The sequence below is a fragment of the Epinephelus moara genome, chromosome 4, assembly GCF_006386435.1.
Source record: "Epinephelus moara isolate mb chromosome 4, YSFRI_EMoa_1.0, whole genome shotgun sequence".
Taxonomy (NCBI): Eukaryota; Metazoa; Chordata; class Actinopteri; order Perciformes; family Serranidae; genus Epinephelus; species Epinephelus moara.
Genome location: NC_065509.1, coordinates 26,479,896 through 26,499,010, shown reverse-complemented (window position 1 = coordinate 26,499,010; position 19,115 = coordinate 26,479,896). Strand labels below are relative to the sequence as shown.

Genomic DNA, 19,115 nt, shown 5'->3' with positions numbered 1-19,115 from the left:
GTTTATAACTTTCATGTAGCCTTTTATTACTATTTATCAATGTGTTTCTATTTTTTGAGACCCAGCCATAGTGATGTGGTCATTTTTTATGTGGATACTAAAATAAAGTGTAAATCTGCATGTGTTACTATGTGAACTAGGTGTATAAATATGCTGAGAACACCTGAAAACCTGAGTCAAATTCTATGCTGAAACATATGTGGCAAATAAAGCTCTGATTCTTCATCATGTGAAAGATATTTCACCCCTACCACCACCACCACCATCCAAAGCACACTTAACTGGCATGATAACAACCATCAGGTGGGTTATAACCTGATCTTGAGACCCTGTGTCTAATCATTTCAGTGTATACTGTGCTCACATGAGGTATGTATTATCTTGTTGTAATCAAATCACCACACACCTGAGGTTATATAATTTCCCAGCACATGAACCCTCTCTCTAATGTACAAAGAGGAGAATAATGAGGGTTACTAAATGCCTAGCTAATTATTTTATACTGGGAACCCCTCGCAGGTTCATCTGGGGATGGATTGTAGGATTTAGAATAAGATACGTTTGCACTTTAAAAAATAGGCCATCAACACAACTATGTCTTGGCTGTTTTACTTGGAGTGAATTATTTTATTAATCAAAATAAAAGCATTTATTTCATTGCTTTGCTGGTATAGTCACCTGAACTGCTGTGTTCTTTACATCAAGATCCACGATGGAAGAAATTGTGACACTTTGTAGTTGTTTGTTATTTACTGTCCTCCTCATAATGTATACACATAAATAAATAATGCATAAATATTAGGGTACTGTAGATATAACCACTATAATATAGCCTGCTGTACTGATAAGATATAAACAGGAGGTGTGGCGTCCCCTGGCGGTCACGTGTTGTATCTCCAGGGATTTTCCGCCTCGGTAAAGTAGACGTGGCAGTGACGTCAGTGCCGGAAACGACCCGGATCGGAACTTTAACTCCTGGGTTGATTAGTTTCTGCCAGAAACATCGAGGGCTTTCGAAATATGCTGTAATATCGATTCAAGTAAGTTGGAACCGATCGATTTGTGTCTTTTAAATAAGATTAAAGCTCACATGATCAGTTTAGGTCGAATTATACCGAGGTAACGCAGCAGAGACCGTTTAGAATGCCCGGTTAGCTTTCTGAAGCTAACGTTAGCCTGTGGTTAGCCGGTCAGGCCGTGATCAGCTGTGTGTCGTGATGGGCGGCCTTCAGCTACACACACAGAGCTGGTCCAGATAACAATTTATTTAGCTCACCCGTGGGTTTATTTGTGAGTTATGGCAGGTATTTGTTATTTACCGTGTGGCTGTTGTCGTTTTTGTCGTGTTGTTGGTGCCAGAGAGCCGGGCTTTTAGCTAACGGTACCGGCTGGCTGCTTACTAACGTTACCTAACCACCAGTTGTGTTTGTTAATCAGTTAAATATAAAGCTGTTTTCTGTTGGTTTGTGTTGACACGTCTATTTCCCGTTACCGTAGGCATGTGTGTCCATATGTCCATGACGGATACCCCACCTTGGCTCTGAGTTTGTCCGCGCACCGGGAGGTCTCTATTTACCGATCACACAGACCTGAGGATCAGGACCCGACAGTCCCAGGTGGTTTCTGGTCTACAGCGGGCTTGTGACCCTTTACCGGCGGCAGGATGACGTGCCGTGACCGGACACTCGAGTTCCAGTCAGCCTGTAAATCTCTCCAGGGCAGACAGGTATGTTGGCACATCACAGTACAATCATAACGGAATCACTGTATTTAAAATTATTCATTTGCCAAAAGTACATGACGTGTTCACTAAAAATACACTGCTGTGTTTTCACTTAATTTTATTCTGTTACGCAGATGAATTTTGTTTTCTACTTTTGGTTTTGGTTCTTTGTTTGCTTCTTTCTGTGTCTAGTTTTGGTTCCACAGAGGAATGAAGTTGTCTGATTGGATTAAGTTGTCTTATTTGTACAGTTTGGATCAAGTTTAGCACAAATTAGTGTCCTTGTTATCTTCCCTCAGCAACAAAAATGGTAATCAGCAATCATGGTGTCAGCAGGTCCTCAAAAAGTCTGAAAATGCCTTAATTCAGTTTAATAAGTATTGCTCTTAAAAGCCATTACATAGTCTTAAATTTGAATTTATGAGGTCTTACTTAACACAAACATTTTTATTTAATTTCATAGCCCATCTTTAAATTTCTTAGTGTCAGAGTGAGTCAAGCTGTTCTGCGGCAAAGTCCACATTTCTGATGTTACAGCTCTTCAAACATACCTCTAAACCTGATGTTTTACTTCATATTTGCACTTACCTGTTGGCAAAATGTAGATTAACCTAGCTCACTCTATTCTCACAAGCTAAACATATTCCTATATAACACCTAACTGTGCAGGATCACATATATTTGAATAAAAATATCTTAATTTAAGTATCTGATAACTGTAGATACCTCGGCACTATGGCTGACATTAGTTCTCACTGAGATATTGATATCTCAGTGTATATGTTGGCTGATATAAAACCAAGTGCCCGGCAGAAATGCGATATGTTGAAGGTAATTTAGATTCAGTTTAATATACCAGAGAGCACCGACAACCTTGTTTTCAACTGTAAAATGTCCTGATCAGTACATGTTGTGGTCATAGTTCTTTAAAAGACTATTTTAAGGGATTTATATCAAAAATGCTTGTTTATTTTATGTTTTAAAATGGCAAAATTGGTCAGTTTGTTGTTTTTTTTAAACCCTCAGACATCACTATTGGTGTCAGCATCAATAAAGGTGTATCAGATGGACTATAATCAGAAGTTACCAGTGCTTGTAGTGTTGCTATAAAAATGTTAACTTAGTTTGACTCAGAGCCTGTGGTAATAATTTTTGAACTAATAATAAAATAATGAAAGGAAGCATGTAACCAGTAACTGATATTTGGTTTATTTGCTTAATAATTAACTGCAATTACAGTGGGTAAACAAAGGCCTAATAAATCATTATTATTATTATTATTATTATTATTATTAGTCTTTATTAAACCAGGACCATACACAACAAACATTCATCTCAAATGAGAAGCAATGATTTGTGCGAGCACGCTAATTTCCATCTGCAGTCCCTGAGCAGATGCACAGAGAACAATCACTAAAACTATTCATTGACATGCACCACCATTTCATGCTCTTGACCAACTGATTACTTCTAAATCAATTTTAAGGAGTTTTGTAGTCACATTTTCACAGTTTCACCCCTCTGTCTCTTATTTTTATGTATCTGTCCATCTCATACCTTTCACTTTCTTCCTCTCGTGGCAGAATGGGGTCCAACCCAGTAAACCAACGCTCAACGCCCTCAGGCAGCGCAGCGACTTTACAGTTATGGCCAAGTAAGTTCCTCATAGTCTGTTTTCTTATGTGTTTAAACAGATCTTAAATATTTGCTGACTGTACTTGATCTTTTATGTTGATTTTAGGTGTTGCATTATTTGTTTTCACGTTATTATCCTCCTCATCCTTACTGCATGTAAAACACTTCTCTGTAGCATACTTATAAATAGGAGTCCTGTTTATTCTTTTAACTTAAGTTAACTGAAAATATTGGTGTGATTTTTTAGTGGAGACATTAGTCCAGGGCATGATTGGCTTAGCACAGTGCAAAGACTGTGAGCAGGGAGACACAGAGCACAGAGATAAATAGATCTTAACTCCTGGTAACAATTGAAACAACTGTATTTTGAAATATATTGGGGTACATATTGTTCATGACAAAGAAAGATACATTTTTGTTTGTTTGCTTTCTTGCAGGAGAATTGGAAAAGACTTGAGCAATACATTCGCTAAACTGGAAAAGCTCACTATTTGTAAGTGTCCCTTTAATGTTATTTTAGCATCATTAAAAATCTTGTGCTTATGTGTCATATCATTGAAAGTGCTGATTTTGCACACTGGTTTTTATATTATAGTGGCAAAAAGAAAATCTTTATTTGACGACAAGGCGGTGGAGATTGAAGAGCTAACATACATCATTAAACAAGTGAGTTGAATTAACATCCCACGAAATGTTGTTTTGCAAACATACTGTACATTATTTATGAAAAGAGCAGCTTTCTATGGTTCTGTACTATCTTATAAAATGATAACCCTGTTTTCTACCTCTGCTGTGTTTATATTTTCAGGACATCAACAGTCTAAACAAACAGATAGCACAGCTGCAGGACTTGGTGAGGTCCCGTGGAGCTCCGGGTGGCCGACACATCCAAACCCACTCAAACACTATAGTGGTGTCACTACAGGTATATTCCACAATGTCTAATTCATACTGTATCGTATATGTGCATTACGTCCAAGTGCATGGGACCATTAATATCCTGGTAAATTTAAATTGTTCCAGGCAATCATAAAGTTTAAATTTCTAATTATCGAAATTTCTGCATCAAGAATTTTTCAAGACAGAATCCCAGTGCATCAAAGAATAATTTTTCCCCTACCCCTATGAAATAGGTTTGTATCTCATACATAAGGGCATCAGAAAATGTTTGCAGAATTTTTGTTCACACATTAGAGTGCTGTGAGAAATGTGTGCAGCTGAATTAATTTTTTTTTTAACTCTGCTGTATCTTTTGTCGTCCACAGTCCAAACTGGCTTCAATGTCCAATGACTTCAAATCAGTCCTAGAAGTTAGAACAGAGGTGAGAGGTGTTTAATTTTACCGTTCAAATGCAGGAAATACTAAATTGTTTTGAATGGGGTTGCTTCTCAGTCATGTTCATCACTGTCCTTCATTTGTCCCTTTCCCCGCAGAACCTGAAGCAGCAGCGCAGCAGGAGAGAGCAGTTCTCCCAGCCCCCTGTCTCATCTTCTCCTCTGATGGCCAACAACTTCAGTAAGTTTATCCTCATCTTGGCTTCACTCTCACTATGATTTTTACAAGGGTCTCGCATTAAAGTAATGGCACCAACAGGTAAACACAGCATGCTGTTGTAGCTTCATGAGGGCGTGTTCACTCTATACTGGTTATTGTTTGTGGGAAAAGTTTTGCCTCAGCTACATTTTGTGCTGATTAAACATTTCACGCAGTTTGGACTTTGTCAGTACTAACAAGCAGCAGTATTTAAATTCAAATCACAATCTAAAAAGAATCTGTTGTCAAAGCAAAGACATGGGTTAAAGGTTGACTGTAAATTTCCTAATGCAACATTTTGGTTTCATACTAACTGGTGTAACCTTATCACGTGGCACAGATTGTATCCTGGTCTTCTGCGTTCCTCTAAAAATTCCAACGTCACCTAAAACATTTCCTGCTCTTCATTTTTTCATTCAACATAAAATTGTGCGGGCAGTTTCACAAAGTGTATTAGAGTGAACACACCTTTTTTATTGTGTAATTGTTTTGGCTTTGAGTCGATAATTGACATGTGTGGCTCCTGCTCAGTTTATCATATTGCTAAACAAATGGCTGAAAGTTTTCCTCTAATTGATACAGAGCTCAGATGCTTCCTATGGGAGCATTTACACTGCCAGTAAAATGTTTGTGAACAGCATTATTTCAGCCTGTTTGGTAAAACCTCAAACATTGTGCTCACTGTTGATATCCTACAATAAAATATAGGTAACAAATTGATGTGTGAATGAAAATGTAATTGGTAACAACCTATATCTAATTGAAAATCAGTTATTAGCACTATAATTTGGCCCCTGTAAACAACAACATAGAGTATGACTATCAAGTGGTTGACCTGTCGATTGCGTCTGCCTTTAAGAATGTATTACTCGCTCACCAGAAACGGGTAATTACATATAAAGTTTTACATCTTTGGAACACTCCTGGAGCTAAATTTGCTCATGACAAAATAAAAGATGAGATCATATGGTCCATTTTGTTTTACAATGATAACACAAACAGTTCTGTTGTTTTAAAAGTTGTTACACCTGTTTAAAATTCCTGATTTTTAGGTTATTTACAATGAGCAAATTGGTTGAAATTTAGCCACTGATGTTGCAGATGTACAGAAACATTTTGACTGGCAGTGTACTTCTCGAACAGCTGTTGTGATAGCGAACTGCTCGAAGTCCTTGTGAATGATTATTACTGTATTTGGTCATCTATAATGCAAAAATTAAAAAATATTTTAGGGAGCCGAAAAAAAGGGGCCCAGGAGCCGCATGCAGCTCGCGAGCCGCGCAATGGTTACCAGGGCAATACAACCTCAAATTTAAAAGGTATTTCCCTGGAACGTTTGACTCTCCCAGCGGGTATAACTAGCTACTGTATGTGCCCGCTGTTCTTTCTGTTCTCTACCATTGAGCATCTCTGTGTGAGTTCGCTATACATGTGTGTTTGTTTTGCTTGTTGTGTCCCCTCAGAGAGCTCGGTCCTGATGCAGGATGAGTCCAGGAGTATGGGGGATGTAGCCATCGATATGGACTCTCAGACCAATCCTTTGCAACTCCAGCTTATTGATGAGCAGGTAGACTGCTGGTGTATATTTTTTAAAGTCAGGCAGGTGGAGAGGAATTTGGGTGTCCTATTTGTTAGCTCAAAAATTGGGGATAAAATCAGTTATTGCTCATTTTTAAATTAGTTGATGCACAGTGTTGTTAGTTCTTTGCTACTATAAGTAGGAAACGTGACCTCCGTAAACTTCGTAAAAATATTGGACTGAAATCTCCAGTGAAAAATCTATCTATTTATGTGCTCTAACATTTTGAAATCTTGCTATCTGTGTCGTTACAGGACTCATACATCCAGAGCCGTGCAGACACCATGCAGAACATTGAGAGCACCATCGTGGAACTGGGCTCTATATTCCAGCAGCTGGCGCACATGGTCAAAGAGCAAGAGGAGACCATCCAGAGGTAAGATGGAGCAGGAAATTAAGGGAGTGCAGAGGAAAAGATGGGATGTTAATTAGGAACAGACATTTAGGGGGAATATGCTAGTTTGCTTGTTGAGAGTTGGATGTGAATACAAATACCACCCTTTAAAGTCTGTATGGTAAAAATGAAGCTGCAGCCAGGGTAGTTTCGAGGCTAAAAGAAATATGCTTCTCAACATTTCTAAAGCTCATTAATTGACATACTGCATATTGTTTAGTATGATAAATACATCAGCTGTACCGTCATATCTACCATACAAACATGACAGTGGCATTGACCTGCTCGTCTAAATCTTGGCAAGCAAGCAAACTAGCATATTTCCCAAAATGTCAAACTATTCTTAATAAACAAGCAACAAGAAATAAGTGAGGAAGAGAGATGCAGAGCAAAAAAACTGCTGCTAGGATCTGAGTCATGACTATCTTGTATGGAAACACTAGCCCTTTTACAGAGTCGCTACCAAGTCCCTTCTTTGCATTGCTGTTTCATGTTTTCACAGAACCATCATGGCATCATGCTGCTCCAGTGTGTGATTTTAGATAGTATGCTAGCATCGCGGAAGCAAAAGAGGCATAGCATGTAAAACAGCGTCGACCTGTAGCGTGACATAAAACATATGCGTCGCAGCGCTTTCTAAACAATCACAATGACATAACATGGCAATAACCAATCATTTACCGTCCCTGTTGCATGGTGGCTGATCTCGTCCTCTGCTTGGAGGGTAAGGAGATCCCAATCCTCATTGTTTTACCAATATGTAGACATTTACGGCTCTATTCTTCTTTGTGTTAGCTGCTAACTGCTAACAGCTACTTTATAAATCTCCCATGGTCTGTAGCACACATAACATATTGTCAAAACGTTGCACCTGTGCTGTCCGTGGTCCCGTCCTGCCGGCTGTCCCTTTTACACAGACGCCATTTTGGTGCTATTACCATCTCCACTGCCGGCTTAAAGGCAAGACAACTCTGCCCCCCCTTTTCTGTTATTGTACCTTTATATATAGAACAGTGAGGTGGCATAACTGCGTGAAATTCCTGTGTTGACCAGGCAGTGTAAAGAGGCTACAAAATCACATGTAAATCTTTTGAACTGACTGTTTTGTAAGAAGATTGATTATAGGTAACATAGCATCAGTCTTGTCTTACTGAGCTTGTGCTTCTCTCACAGGATCGATGCTAATGTGGAGGACACTCAGCTGAACGTGGAGGCCGCCCACACAGAGATCCTCAAATACTTCCAGTCGGTCTCCTCCAACCGCTGGCTGATGATCAAGATCTTTCTCGTCCTCATCGTCTTCTTCATCATCTTCGTAGTCTTCTTCGCTTAAAGAAACGAGGAGGGCAGAAGCACATGGAATGAGGGGGAGTAAAGTAAGCTAGAGCTGGACTGAGACGACATGTCCAGACGACGTATTTGAAGGACGGATTTCTCTGTCAAAGGGACACTTTGACGGAGGCTTGGGAGCCGCTCAGATTAATAAAGACTTTACCATTAATACAGACTTTCCGGTTTTTCCCAAGCCACAGACTCTTGATCTTAATTCTGCGATCCAGTGAAGAATGAAGACGTCGAACTCTGTCCAAATGAAAGAATAAATTATCTAAAATCCCGACTTTGTATAGAGAGCGAGCAAAAAACTGCTCAGTATTGTTCTTTGACCAATTATACATAAACATTTAATCAAAATGGCTATAATTTAATGGTTTGATTCTGCAAACTGTTTTTTTTTTTTTTTAATTTTCTTGTTTACCCCACGTCATACATTATTATTATTATCATTATTTCAAAGCCAAACTGCAAAACTAGAGTTTATCCTCGGATAATTTTGCTTCTTAGTTTACTTTTCATTGAAGAGCATGACTGTGTCCCCTGTTTATCAACAATTCTTCACTTGATATATTTTTTTATTCTGCTATATTCTGTTATGCTTTCAAAGTTTATTTGCCAAATGGGTACTCATACAGAACTGTGACACTATAAGAAGACACTCGCTGTGGTCCAGCATTTCGTGTCCTGCGAGAACAAGGAGTTACAGTTACAGACAGCTGAAGAGACTTTCGCTGGTGGAATTCAGACTCGAGCTGTGACGAAATGTTGAGAAGTGATGCAACAACTCTGTTTAAAATGAAACTGTTTGGTTGCCAGCCGTTAGGCAGGTTGAATGGTTGAAAAAGTATATACTCGCACATTCAGTGGTGCAGAGAGACTTCAGTATGTGAATCGAGAATCTGAACAGGATCCAGGTGTGATATCAGTGCTGATGAAGGGGTCAGACTGGCTGTGAAGGCTCCACTGATGCAGTGACTCAATCAGCCAGATTCCCCGGAAGTGTCTGGTTACATGTCACTGTTGTAGTTTCTTCCCCTCTTAACCTATCTAACCTATCGGACGCTTTTTAAGAAGAAAGGAAACAGTCATTCTTATATTTTTCTCCCTGTCTGTTCTTTTTTAGCCAAATGCCTTGACTTCAGTGTAAAAAGTGCAAATAGTGATAATGATATAAGAAAGTGCATATTAATAAAATGATAATGGGGTGCTGGCATTCGTGGCTGAGAATTTATTGGCATAAGAGGATTAGTCAGCAGTGATATAATTAGCCACGCTGTGAGGCTAAGACTAGCTAAGAGAAGTGCTGAGCACATGCAGCTTTGTGTGACATATTCAACATATTTACATCACACTGATTGTGAATGTTTATTTACAGGTCCCAGACATATTTACATACAAATATTTAGCCTTTTCAGCCTCAAGTGATCAAGGTCCATGCATCTTTCATTTGTAGAGAGGCGTCAAGGCTACTACACTTAAAAAATGTACAGTTTACAGATATAAACGGGCAAAAATCCACATGTAGTCACATTTAGTCTTAAATGTTACACAGCTGTTTCTATATTTAAACCAAACACAAACATCTTTATGAAAAAAACTATTTTAGCAACATAGAAGTAATGACAACATTGCATATTTACTTCTCCAAATACATATATTTACAATAAAAAAAAGAAGATTACAGATGATACTAGTTATTTCTGGTTACAAGAAATTGCTTGATGACACACTGTGAGAGCACCCGCTAACCAATGAGGTGATCTGGAGCCAAACTGTGACTGCTGAATATACAGATGAGTGACCTCTGCTGAACCTCCCTGCAATCTACTGCAGAAAACAGCTGTACTGTCTATTGAGTAACATGTTTTTAAAGGGAGAGTTCATGACACGTGTATGATTCATCAGGAGCTGTTGCTCAGAAAGCACTTGCAGCAACTGATTGTTTTTAAGATACCCCGAAGCATGTAAAGGTTAGCAGCATAAAAAGTTTTACTCAGATGAAACCCCATGACACACATTTTAGTTTTTAGTCATGCTAGTGACGTGGCTTTATGTCAATCTATATCTCAACACCTACTGAATGGATTTCCAGGACATTTTGTACAGACATTTCTGATCCCCAGACACTGTATCCTTTTGAGGTTAGTGATCCGTGAAGTTGACGTCACGCTGTGTTGAATTTTTTGGACTGGAATGCCATCTTGTGAGGATCGCGCTATGTTACTTGTATGGGCAAGCAACAGTATTTGGACAAACTGATAAGAATAAAAAACATAGATCCATATGACATGGCTGGATTACAGACCTCAATGCACTTCCTCCGCTCACATACCCAGACATTGTAAACTCACTTTTGGTGCATACACTTCAGTAACAAAGCACGTACCTCACAAGATGGCACCCCAATCCCACATGACATTACATACCTTCACATGCTCTACAGTGCCGCCAGTTGACTTGATAAATATCGTATCGCTTTTCATAAAATTTAATGTTCCCCTCAGGATTAATTGCTATCCCTTCCATTTTTCTTTTCATCTTGTGCCTTCATCAGGTAAAACATTTAATTTGTCCTATACCTTGGTTTATGATCAAATACCTGGGGCCATATTCACAAAGCTTCCGAGCACTAAGAGTTGCTCATCGTGACGAAATTGTAAGAAAGAGAGAATTGTGACATTTTCTCAGAATTTCTCCTCAAGTTAAGAGTAGGTCCTGGTAAAGATAAGAGTTATTCACAGAGCATCTTAGACCTTAAAGAGCTCCTAAGGTGAAAACTGTTAGGAGCAGGGAGGAGGACTTGTAAGAGGCTTTAGAGTTTCTTAATCAGAGGAGAAAATGGCGGAAACAGAAAGAGGTCGGAGAAATATTCTCCAAACACTGGATGACAATGAGTTAATGAAATGCTACAGATACATTCATGCAGGGATCTCATTAGGGATAGGTACACATTTCCCACCTAACGCTATTAACACCAGAAATAAAATGATCACAACACTATCTGAAAAACTGGAAAAATGCAACAGTGCAGCAGTGATGACTTTGGTCCGTCTCAACCTTCCATCAGCAGAGTGATCACACTAACAGTGAAAACACTTTCACAGACAGCAGTTCATTTCATTTCCACTGGGTGTCCACACCTTGCAGACTCATAAAAGGGTGTGTCTCTGACAACCAATCACATCTGTTAGTAGAATTCATCACACCTAGCAACAGGGTCGCCCACACCTCCTCACTAAGGTAAACATTTCTATCCCTTCCTTGCTCAGAGTTGACCTGAGAACTTTCCTTAATCACTCCTAAGCTATGACTCCTTACTAAAAGTTTGCAGGCTATGTTAGGAGTTCTCTGAGAGTGTTCTCAGAATGTTTGTGAATATGGCCCCTGCAAAACTAATGACATTACCATCAGCCTTAGCTAATCAGCTAGCTAATCCGCAAATGTTGGCATGTGCAAAACTTAAGATGGTGAACATGATACCATTATTATTATACCAGCTAAACATCAGCATGTTAGCATTTGTCTCAAATCACCACTGTCTTTAAGTACAGCCTCACAGAGCTGCTACTTACTCTTGTTTTGACAAGTTTGTAGCTCACAGCACGACTAAATGCTAATCACACATTTCAGAATCGTAAAACCAAAACAACAAAAGATGATGAACCAAAGACTTAAAATTAATTAGCAATTAGACTTTTTACCTCCCCCCTAGGAACAAGAAAACTTGTGGACTTTTTTTCCCCAAATCCACTCTGTCCCACTGAATGCACCCTTCTCCCTCAACATTCCCCATTTTTCCTCTCCTCCCCATATTTACAGTATGCTGATCCATCTCTTTACTTTCCCTCCTCTTACTCAATTTTCTCCCCTACAGGTGCTCATCTTCTCCCCTCCACCATACTCTCCCTCCCTCCGCTCACCCATGAGCGCTCTGCTCCATAGGGCCGATCTCCGGCATGCTCCTGCTCCTTCCCTTCCTCGCCCTGGCCTTGATGGCCTCCTCCTCCCCTTCTATATCCTCCTCGTCCGACCAATCCACCTGCTGCTGCAGATTCCCCCTCGAGCCTCTCATGCCGCTGCCCTTGAAGAGGTGACCCGTGCAGAACTTGGTGCGGAAAGTAACAAAAGAGAGACTCTTGCTGCGCTGCTGCTTCTCAAAGATGGGGTCGTGCGTATGCAGGTCTTCGTGTCCGTTCATCTCGTCCATGCAGTCGCGCAGCACTGAGCGAAACAGCCGGGGAACCTCATGAACCTCAGGCTCCATCTGCGACACCAGCTTCCTGAACCTGCAGGGGGAGCATATTATCAGGAACAGAATGTACAAAATACATGCAGAATACTTTACAATCAAGACGAAACAGAAACGAGGTCCGACATACAAAATGGAGGCAGATGTAGCCATAAAGGGGGAGGTGCCTCTGCCACCACAGTGCAGAATCCCTGGCTACGCCCCTGGTAGGATATGAACCCTGATTACACTGGTGCTGGAAGGTGAAATACTGAACTGATTGATTCACCAACCAATTCTTTCAGCTGCAGGTCTTTGTCATTCAAAAATGGTGAAACAAGTTGCAAGAAGGAGAGAACAGGTGTTGGAGCACAGTTTCCGATTTCTAGCTAGGCTATCATGGACGTGGATTTTTAAGATGTCCTGTATGTTGTTTCTTAGAAAAGGAATAGGAATCTGAGATTAGCAGCTTATGTACTAAGCTATAGTTAGGGGTCAGTGATGGGGAGTAAACAAATAGATTTAACAACATTCTGCAGTACCTTGGTGGTGGTGTACTACATTCATATTTGCTGATGGACAATGTATATAAAACCAAAACTAACATTCCTGCACATCCCCATGAATAGTAAGATATTTTATGTGTTGTATGTATGTATGACCAGTGAATGAGTGGACATGTTTTTGGCAATAAACTCAATTGTGTGCCATTTTTGCAGGCATGTGGCTTTTTTCTATTAAGTTTTGTTATAATTCTGTGTCACATTTACATGGTTATTTTTATATTTTCTTTGAGAAAAGCAGTTTGAACTACTTTTTCTTAGTAGCTTTAGTTAACAAAACTTTCTCTCTAGGGTAGCTTTGCTGAACTTCTTTCAGTGTGAATTCATTGGCAATTTGCAAAGCTATGCCTTTAAAGTAGCTTCCCCAGCACTGATAAGGGTGTTAGGGGAATTTGATTGAAGCCCTGCAGCTCTCTCTTCTTCTGTTTCTTCTTTATGTATTATCTCCCAGCATGTATTTCAAGCTCTTTATCCCTTACTGTATTCATCTATATCACCCTGCCTGTCACTCTTTTAGTCTCTTATAATGTATGAGTGCCTCTTCTTCTCTCATTTCCCTGTGTCTTTCTGCATGTCTCTACATCTCACCCTCAGTTTCAATCTGGCTCTTAATTTCACAGTCTCTGTCTCACTAACAGTTATACCCCTCTCTTCCCGCCAGTGTGTACCTACAGTATGTCTGTCTCCCTGTCTGTCTCACCTGACGATCAAAGGGCCACACTGTGCAGGAGGGATCTTGGCACAGAGGTCCTGCAGCTCCAGCAGATCACTGGGTGTCAGCTCATAGTGGTGTGGGTGCGGGGTGTTGGCCAGCCAGCTGTAGTCAACTGTGGAAGAGGAGCTGCGACGGCGTCGTCGCCCCTCTGTCGCCCGCTCCAGATGGATGCGCTCAGTGCGTTTCACCATGGCCCCCAACTCCAACATCAGAGTATTGGTCACCAACTCCTCAGTGGAGCGTTGGCCGGGCACTTTGGGCTCAAGGGATAAAACAGCAGACCAAGGAAACATCTGGGAAAGGACAGAGTTAGTGGAGTCATGTTACATAAATTCCTTATACATGGATTTTGTATTCACTGTACCTAACTTTAAGCACTTTGATATTCGGGGTTTTAGTATTTTAGACATATATTGGAGAATAAAGACAAAGCAAAGGGTCACAAAAACATTTGGACACCATTTAATGTCTCCGCAGCAATCAGTCTGTAGAGGAACTCTTTACATTTTGGATGCAAATGGTATGACGTAGGAATTTAATCATAATACTGTAAATATTTAGATAATTTCAGCCTCCATACTCTGACACAAACCTCAGATATACTGTATAACCTTCATGCCAGATACAGCTTATCAGTATAGCCTGTTCAAGTAAAACATGACTCATCATAATATGATACAAACCAGGTTTTCTTAAGAACAATATCATCACTTTTTAATTTCTTGCTCTAAATGCTATTAGAAGTTTAGTTATTGTCTTACCGCCAGGGAACTGGGGTTACAAAGCAGCAGTGTATTGTTGTCAAAAAAAAATCCACCTGTTGTCTGGTGAAGCCTCTGTTAGCAGCCAGATGAGCAGCAGGCCTCCCTGGGCTTGTGACATTCAAAAAGGACGAAACTCCTGGGACTCCAGCTGGTAGCACACACCTACCTGACTGCCTTGCTACCTCTGACGTTCCTCGGCAGGCAGGGACGTAGACCTTTCTAAGGAGCCCGTGGACCGTGTGTGTGAGTTTGGGATTGAGAATAAATGTAATCCTGTATTAATAAAGAGCGAGTGACGAGAGGAGCTTACCTCACATGAGTGTACACCTGGGCGCAGCGTGTGTTTGTCTGTGTGACTGAATTCAAATGGAGGGTGTATATATTACCAAGGAATTGTTTGCTAATTAAGTTACTTTCATGTAAGGTCATTTTAACTCATCTTTTTAATGTGTGTCCCAGTTTTAAAGCTATAAATCAAAGCTGGAAAGAAGGTTTCAGCTCATACACATGCAGACTGGACACTGTCTCGCTCAAAGGTACTTCACAGTGTCAGACAGAGGTATTCCTGGGCAGTCATGAAATTTAAACACACATTCTGGTTTCCAACCACTGCCATTACACCCAGCACAATCCTTGAAAATAACAGTTTATGTCTGAAAATGGTCACCCTAGTTCACAGACAATAATCTTTCAGACACACCTGTAATTACCAGACTGTTATGGTCAAGATTACATAACTACCAGAGTAATCTCTCTTTCTCACATATATAAACTCTCTCGTCTGGTCCACTGGCTAGCATGTGGTTTTGTATGTAAGGTGACTGCAGGCTAGTTCCTGGGTTTCCGCACCACTCAGCACTGAGCCACCAAATCCCAGATTACATTCAAATCCAGAGCCTACCTGGAAGAATGAGCGACTATAATGACTATTATAATCTAATTACGGTTGCCTACAGTGGATGCTGTTACTGCTGTAACTAAACACGAACTGTTAGTGATCAATAAATGTCTACTGATGAATTTAATGTAATTGATGATTTAAGATACTAGAAATCTACACAACAGTAGCTACAGTCATCAGGGATAAAAACTCAGCAAAGCCCTAAAGAATTATGTCTGTTGTCCTCAAACATCCGACAAACAACACAGCGCGAAACCAACACCAGTCAAACACATGCAGAGTTGCTAAGCATGCAAGCCCACTTTCAAGATACAGTCCAACGTGACCCACTTCAGACTTGTAGAAAGCTCATTTCATTGTACTGCTGCATAATAAAGAAAGTTTTTTTTTTGATGTATGAAACTCATAAAAGGACTACACTGTGCCTCATCTGAAACAGCTGTGTCTTTCATGAGAGAAACCTAGTTCCATAAATACACTGGCACAGTGTTGTACAACAATTTTATGTTTGCAACACTGCCCTATAATAAAGTCCACTGTCTTCTCAACATTTGGCTCCCTGAAGTAATTCAGCATGTGTATATGAATTAAGTTTAAAACTTGTTTTTTAACTTCCTTTATACCAGAAAGTGATGCCATAGTCAAAGTGACCTGGAACCAAAGTTTCAGCAAGAATATATACAGTTCACCTATCTAAGACTGTGGTCTTTTGAATAAAAACACAATCCCTACATTCACCTTAGACAAAACTGACTCACCAGATACATATTAGTGCAAGTCACACTCTAGATACGCTACATTCTATTTCTTCAATAAATGAAGAGGAGGGCATCCATCTTTCAAGGCTAAATGGATGATATAAAGCCAAATACTTACATTTTAATGAGCTTTATTAAGAGACTGTTGGACTTAAAGGTCAAGTGTGTAGGATTTAGTGGCATCTAGTGGTGGGGTTGCAGAACTAAAACTTTCTTCAATGTGGAAACATGTTGGAAAACTATGGTGGCTGACGTGAAAATGTGGATGGCCCTATCTAGTGCCAGTGTTTAATTTTTGCATTCTGGGCTTCTGTAGAACAACATGGCAGATTCTGTGGAAGAAGACCTGCACCATATGTAGACATAAATGGCTCATTCTAAGGTAGTAAAAAACAAAACAAGTTTCAGGTGATTATAAATGAATAAAAACATAGTTATAAATGCCATTACTGGCAACAGATGTCCCCAAATCCTACAAACTGGACTTTTAAGGTCTATCTTTATGAAACATTATTAAAGCACCATCATCTGGAGAAATATCAGGAGAGTAGGTTGTCTTAAAATCATTAATATACATACAAAAGACAAGATGACCCAACATACTACCCTGCGGGATGCCACACTCACTAAGATGTATGTTAGTTGAACCGCTTTGCCCTAAAAAAACAAAAAATGTTTTAAATATTATATGCTGCTTTTACAATATTGCATAAAGAGGAATTGGTTTGGGTTCCAATTTTCTGGGGGCATCAGCACCTTTCAGAGATGGGTAATTGGTTACTTGGCCTGTCACTGATTCTAGAATATGGTTTGTGATCCAGCTGCAGTAAAGTATTAGTATCTGCTAACAATAAATGAATCACATTTGCCAGTCCATTGTTCACAATGAACCAACTCATCAATATGTATGTGTGTGTGTGGGGAGGTGTAACTACACAGTAGTGTAGTGTCTGAGTGTGTGTGTGTCCAATCAAGACTAACTTGATCAGACAAAAATCTCTTCAGTGTCTCCCTGCATTGTCACTCAGTGGATTAATGGGCAGATCAGGTCACCCAGACACAGCACAGACAGTCTAATGGAGGTTAAAAGAATACAAGTAGATTTATAAATGTCAGTTCTGAAGAATGAAGCTGTGTATCGCTCAGTTTCATCTATTATTTATGTGGTGGGACCTCAGGCGCCAGGTGTAATGTTAACAGCGCTCCAGAACCATTTATTTAAATAAAATGTTGTTATGTTTTCAGTACATTTCTATACAGTATTCTAAAATCATATCATTACCTATCTTATTAGCACTTTCAATTTTTGGATTTGGCAGAGACAAGCAAATTTTGGTTATGCCAAAATCTCAGTGGGATCAAAACTTTGTAAAAATCTGTTTAATAATGATAAAGACGTGTCAACTGAGCACTGGATGCATTTGATATTTACAGCTTAGTTTTAATGGATGCAATTCTCAAATTTCTGTGTGAAGCGATCTTTGAATTTGTAACCTGGTAGTTGAAAAACAACTATTGATAGACACATGGGCAGATTAACCTGGATTAACCCTAGCTACTGGTCCCCTATTAAGTTTCTGTTAATGAAGCAGACCTGCCTTAAAGGAACACTTCACCAACAAAATAATCATTTGCATATCAATTAGTCATGCTGTGTTACCTTGAATTCTGAAGAAAACCTTTATTTTTCTTGAAAACTTTCATGGAAAAGGGTGAGCATAATGATTCATTGATTGATTTGGGACCATGTTTAAGAATAGCAAACTACATCAAAACATCTGTTTCCAAACTCTCACACAACTGGTGCAGTATATTCCAAGTCTCCTTTATCCAGTCTTATGCTCAGTACTCAAATACATGCATTCTTGCCACAAAGCCTTAGTACTGAAGTCTGGCTCTGCAGAGAGCATATACACGTTTCGCTTTCAGTTCAGTTTTAAATAGTAAGGCTTGAGTGAAGATGCATATTTAGGAGTAAGGCATACAACTAGATAAGTGAGACTTGGATTATACTGCATGGGTTGTGTGACAATTTGTAAATGGATTTTTAGTTTGCTGTTGTTAAACGTGGTTCCCAATCAATTTATAAATCAACATGTTCACCGTTTTCCCATGGAGGCATGCCGAAAATATTTTTTCTTCACAAATTCAAGGTAACATGGCAAATGGTCATTTTGTGGGTGAAGCATTCCTTTAAGGCTCTTACATCAGTTTATTCGTAAACAAAATATTAAATATATATAATATACAAATGATCATAAACGCTAAGCATAAAAAACAAAACTTTTGTGAACCTTTGTAATCATAGTTTGATAAAACAAAACAAAGAAATCTTGAGATAAGGTCCATTTACTAATTTTTCCTGAGGCTGTTTCACACAGATGACTCCACTATGGTTGAAATTCACAGACAAAACTAAAAAGTTGATCTAGAGTCAACTGTTCTTTCTGACTCAAACTAATTGTGACTTTGGAGATCTGGGCTTTTGGGGCCCCAAAGGGTCTGGGGGCCCAGGGCAGTTGCCAGTTCTGCCAGGATGGTCATCTAGCCTTGGCTGGAACAAGGGGAGGAAATTACAGCCAATAATGCCAATCTTATCTTTATCTTTGGGGAGGGTAAAAATAAAAAAAAAATACAAAAAAAAAATACAAAAAAACAAACAAACTAAGTAACCAAGTCTTACCCCTGCCACGTATTTTCTCTAAGAAATAAAGAACAGTTCCTTATTTGTTTCCAAGTGTCAATAAAGATTATTTGCATTTTGAACTACAGACAATATGGCGGAGGCTCTGTGTTGTAATTCTATAGTCACCTGTAGAAAATATAAAGACATATTTCGATGGTAAGCGGCGGCATAACTTACAGGTGTCACTGATTTATGGTGAGGTTTTGTCGCTAGGGGTCATCAACGGTTCACGCCGCCGCGAGGACTTTTCCCAAAACATTCCCCTGCTACGTCACTAACCCCCACCCCGCCTCGTGCCAC

General features: G+C 39.6%; 2 protein-coding genes across 6 annotated transcripts; one reads left to right on the top strand and one right to left on the bottom strand.

Annotated features, from left to right (window-relative positions):
- The first annotated feature begins 915 nt into the window (after nucleotides 1-915).
- stx5a (syntaxin 5A) lies at nucleotides 916-9,405 on the top strand. 5 transcript variants are annotated; one of them, XM_050042201.1, is made up of 12 exons: nucleotides 916-1,040; nucleotides 1,498-1,726; nucleotides 3,307-3,377; nucleotides 3,796-3,851; nucleotides 3,954-4,024; nucleotides 4,167-4,283; nucleotides 4,624-4,680; nucleotides 4,793-4,874; nucleotides 6,125-6,211; nucleotides 6,356-6,459; nucleotides 6,726-6,847; nucleotides 8,039-9,405. In XM_050042201.1, exons 2-12 carry the CDS (start codon nucleotides 1,664-1,666, stop codon nucleotides 8,196-8,198), a joined length of 990 nt encoding a protein of 329 aa, XP_049898158.1. In that variant the 5' UTR covers nucleotides 916-1,040; nucleotides 1,498-1,663; the 3' UTR covers nucleotides 8,199-9,405. The 5 variants fall into 5 exon arrangements, with proteins under 5 accessions (XP_049898158.1, XP_049898160.1, XP_049898159.1 ...); XM_050042203.1 differs by lacking the exon at nucleotides 916-1,040 and adding an exon at nucleotides 1,114-1,290; XM_050042202.1 differs by lacking the exon at nucleotides 916-1,040 and adding an exon at nucleotides 1,114-1,304.
- A 1,479-nt stretch (nucleotides 9,406-10,884) lies between these two features.
- On the bottom strand, nucleotides 10,885-19,082 carry zgc:162144 (RD3 domain-containing protein). The gene is made up of 3 exons (XM_050042205.1): nucleotides 18,993-19,082; nucleotides 13,692-13,999; nucleotides 10,885-12,486 (listed from the first exon to the last, which is right to left on the bottom strand). The coding sequence occupies exons 2-3, from the start codon at nucleotides 13,997-13,999 to the stop codon at nucleotides 12,117-12,119; spliced, it is 678 nt and encodes a 225-aa protein (XP_049898162.1). The 5' UTR covers nucleotides 18,993-19,082; the 3' UTR covers nucleotides 10,885-12,116.
- Between the last annotated feature and the right edge of the window lie 33 nt (nucleotides 19,083-19,115).